The sequence below is a fragment of the Octodon degus genome, unplaced genomic scaffold, assembly GCF_000260255.1.
Source record: "Octodon degus isolate 3935 unplaced genomic scaffold, OctDeg1.0 scaffold00007, whole genome shotgun sequence".
NCBI lineage: Eukaryota > Metazoa > Chordata > Mammalia > Rodentia > Octodontidae > Octodon > Octodon degus.
In genome coordinates, this window is record NW_004524583.1 from 4951533 (window position 1) to 4955198 (window position 3666).

Consider the following 3666-nt stretch of genomic DNA (forward strand, 5'->3'; position numbering starts at 1 on the left):
GGAACCAGGATTGAACTCGGGCCGTGTGCTTGCCAGGGAAGCGCTTATTCCACTGAGCCATCTTCCTGGCCCCCACAACTTGCTCTTTTTAATCAACAGCCTTCGCCTCTCCATTCCCACATATTTTTACGTTATATAATCCCCACACCATATTCATGTCCTGTTGAGTCAAAAATGTTTTTGCTTTGTCTAAGTACCTAGTTGTCTTGGTTACTTTTCTCTCATTGCTGAGGTAAAATACCTGGTACCCAAAATTAGGGAAGGCAACGTTTATGTAGCTCACAGTTCATGGAGGTTTCAGTCCATGGCTCCAAGACAGTGCCACATGGGAGGGGAGCAACAGTTCATGGTGGCAGACAGCAGTAAAATCAACAAGAGCCAAAAGGAGGAGCAGCAGTTGAGTAAGCCTCTTTCCCTCCCTTATACTGTGTTCAGGCTGCCCACCCTAGGGCAGGTGTAGCACTCACACCCACAATCCCAGCATTGGGGGCGCCGGGAGATGGCTCAGTAGAAAAAGCGCTTCCCTGGCGAGCACAAGGGTCTGAGTTCAATCCCTGTTTCTCCCAAAAAAAAAAAAAAAATCCCAGTGTTGGATCATGAATTAATCATAAACTGTAGAAGCCGTCCCATGACTGTGTGAAGCTTTGGGGGGAACACCTAGATACAAACCATAACACTAGTCCTGCACTACACCATATATTTGGTTGTAATTTTTTTTTTCCTTTTTTTAAGTGGTCAGCTCAGCCCACCCTGGGAGCAGGGGCTGGCATGGCATGTGGTGCTGGAGATCAAATTGCAGTCCCTTTGCTTGCCTAAGCTTGCCTATGCAGGCACTTTAGCTAAAACACTGAGCTATCTCACCAGCCCTATTTGGTTATTTTTTTTAATGTATTTAGTACAGGGGGTACAGGGTCTCACTACACAGATCAGACTCATAACAGTCCTCATGTTTTCAGCCTCCCAAGCACTGAGATTACAGGCACATGCCACCACGCCCAGGCCCAATTCCCTCTCTGCTCGCCCTGGAGTTGGGGCTGGCACGGTAATTATAATTTCTAATAGCCCCAAGTGGTTTTTTCTCCTGTGTTAGAGATAGGGCCAGATTTTCTGTAAAATGTTCTACCTCTATTTTATCATTCCATCACTTCTATTTCCTATCAACAGATGTCACGGCTAAAACTCATTGAACTCAAGTAAAATAGGTTTGTTTAGACTGCATTATAAGAGATATTCTGTATTTATATTGCATTGTGCTTTTTTTTTTTTTTTTTTTTTTTGTAGTACTTGAGATTGAACCAGTCTTTATACCGAGTACCTGAGAATAAGCCAGACTTTATACTGAGCTGTATCCCTGCCCTTCTTTTACTCTTTTCTGGAGTCAGGGTCGCTGGGATAGCCTGGCGCAGACTTGCAGTCCTCCCTTTTGATTCACACCACGTTTGATGCTGCTCTCCTGCTTGCATCGCTCATGTGCATGTGGCACCTCCTAATCGTGGGCCACTTCCAGGATGTAGTGCTACCTTTTAGAACACAGGCTGCCAAGCTGCCACGAAGGGAAAGGAAACCCTGAAGGAATGCCTGAGAATTCACAAAGGGCAGGCCTGAAAGTGGCTTACATCACTGTCATCCACACTGCAGACACATGAGCCTCTTACCTAACTAGAGAAGCTGGGAAACTCCAGGTAGCTCATGGATTTTGATGAGTACCTGCCTTGTAGCCTTCATCGAGAACCTTACTAACGCATTGTTTGTTCACTGTTATGTTTTGGAAACAGTATGTGCTCAAACATTGTAAAATAGCATTTCACCCTTGACCCCCTCATTGCCTCTCTTTATTCCTAAAAGAGTTTGTCCTGATAATCTTGTTCTTTTTTCAGAGTGTATTCCACTCTGCATAGGTAGAGAAGTATGTCAGTGTAACAGCATAAAGAGTTGATTTGTCTTTATAGTAGTTATTCATAAACATGAAGTATAAGTAATGCTTATGTGCGTTTAGCTCTGTTTTCTTTTTTTTATTTTTTTTTTATTTTTTTACATTTAATTTTGTGTGTGTGTGTGTGTGTGTGTGTCCAGCTCAGCCCACCAGGGGGCGTGGCTGGCTGGCATGTGGTGCTGGAGGATCGAACCGTGGTCCCTGTGCTTTGCCAAGCTTGTTCTAAGTAGGTACGTTAGACCACTGGGCCATCTTTCCAGCCCCTAGCTCTGTTTTCACTAAATTGTCTTTATGGCAGATTTTTCACTTGTTTAAAGGTATGTTTAGGGGCCGGCCAGATGCTCTGCGGATTAAAGCACCTGCTTAGGCAGACACAGAGATTGGGGTTCAATCCCTGGAGTGCCATGCCAGCCCAGCCCCTGGGGTGCACTGAGACAGCGATTGAGACTGGGCGTGGTGGTGCGCCTGTAACCCCAATGCTTGGGAAGCTGTGAAAAGGAGGATCACTACGAGTCCAATCTGTGTAGTGAGACCCTGTAGACCCTATACTAAATATATTTAAAAATAACAATAAATAAAAATAAAGGTATATTTAGATGTATAATTTGTAAAACCAAGAATACATTACTGAGGCTCTTTAATTCCAAGTTGTACATACTTGCATTCAAATCTTTTAGCATTTAAAGGACTTTACATCTTTTCATAATGCATAAAACTGTGTTATCTTAAAGTTTTGCCAGAGGAAAAATTGTTAACTTTCCCTTTTATTTCAGGCTCTTGGCTTTCTCTATGCCTCTGGACTTGGTGTTAATTCAAGTCAGGCAAAGGTAACACTTTTAACACTGTGTTTGTTATAATTTGAATAAGCAGGTCCTTGTGCTCAGATGAACATCTTTTTTTCTTCTACAGGCTCTTGTGTATTACACTTTTGGAGCTCTCGGAGGTAATCTAATAGCCCACATGGTTTTGGTAAGTATAACCTTCGTAGAAGATCAATGATTTTAAGCAGCATAGAAATTGACATGGGCTACAACTTTTCCAGTTTTCTTGATTTAGATCTGCTTAAGGTCAAGAATATTTTTCCCCTGGAACGGTTTTTTTTTCTTTTTTCTTTTTTGTTTTTTGGGGTTTTTTTGAGACAGAGTCTCACTATGTAGTACAGACTGGCCGTAAACTCACTGCGTAGCCCAGGCTGTCCTCAAACTGAGGTCCATCCTCCTGCGTCAGCCTCCTGAGTGCTAGGATTGCAGATGTGCATCCACACACCCAGCTAAATTTTAAATTTAAATGGATGGAAGACTTATTATACAAAAATCATGTCCTGTAAAAAGACAATTAAAGGGCCATTGAGATAGCTTCACAGACTAAGTGCCTGCCTTGGCAAGCTTAGAGACCAGGGCTCAATCTCCTGTCCTGCATGGCCATACCAGCCCAGCCCCCAGGGCATGCTGAACCAGTGACCAAGTCCAGATGTGGTGGCGCATGCCTGTAATCCCAGCACTGGGGAGGCTGAAAACAGGAGGATCACTACGAGTCCAAGTTGCATAGTGAGACCCTGTACCAAATATATAAAATGAAAGAAAAAAGAAGACATTTAAGGGTATGTCTATGTGTTCCCTGATAGGGTTGATCACTTAAAATAGTTTATGGTAAATGTAGAATCTTTCCACCAAATTGTTTTGCTGCAAAAGCAATTAATCTGCCTTCTGCTTTATAAACTGACTTCAGGTTGG

General features: G+C 43.0%; 1 protein-coding gene across 1 annotated transcript in view; it reads left to right on the top strand.

Moving 5' to 3' along the window:
* Positions 1 to 3666, top strand: part of Sel1l (SEL1L ERAD E3 ligase adaptor subunit) — a 34983-nt gene that overhangs the window by 28089 nt on the left and 3228 nt on the right. The window contains exons 7-8 of the mRNA XM_023703812.1: positions 2707 to 2760; positions 2843 to 2902. Coding sequence (XP_023559580.1) covers positions 2707 to 2760; positions 2843 to 2902 — 114 coding nt within the window. The remainder of the gene's footprint in view (positions 1 to 2706; positions 2761 to 2842; positions 2903 to 3666) is intronic.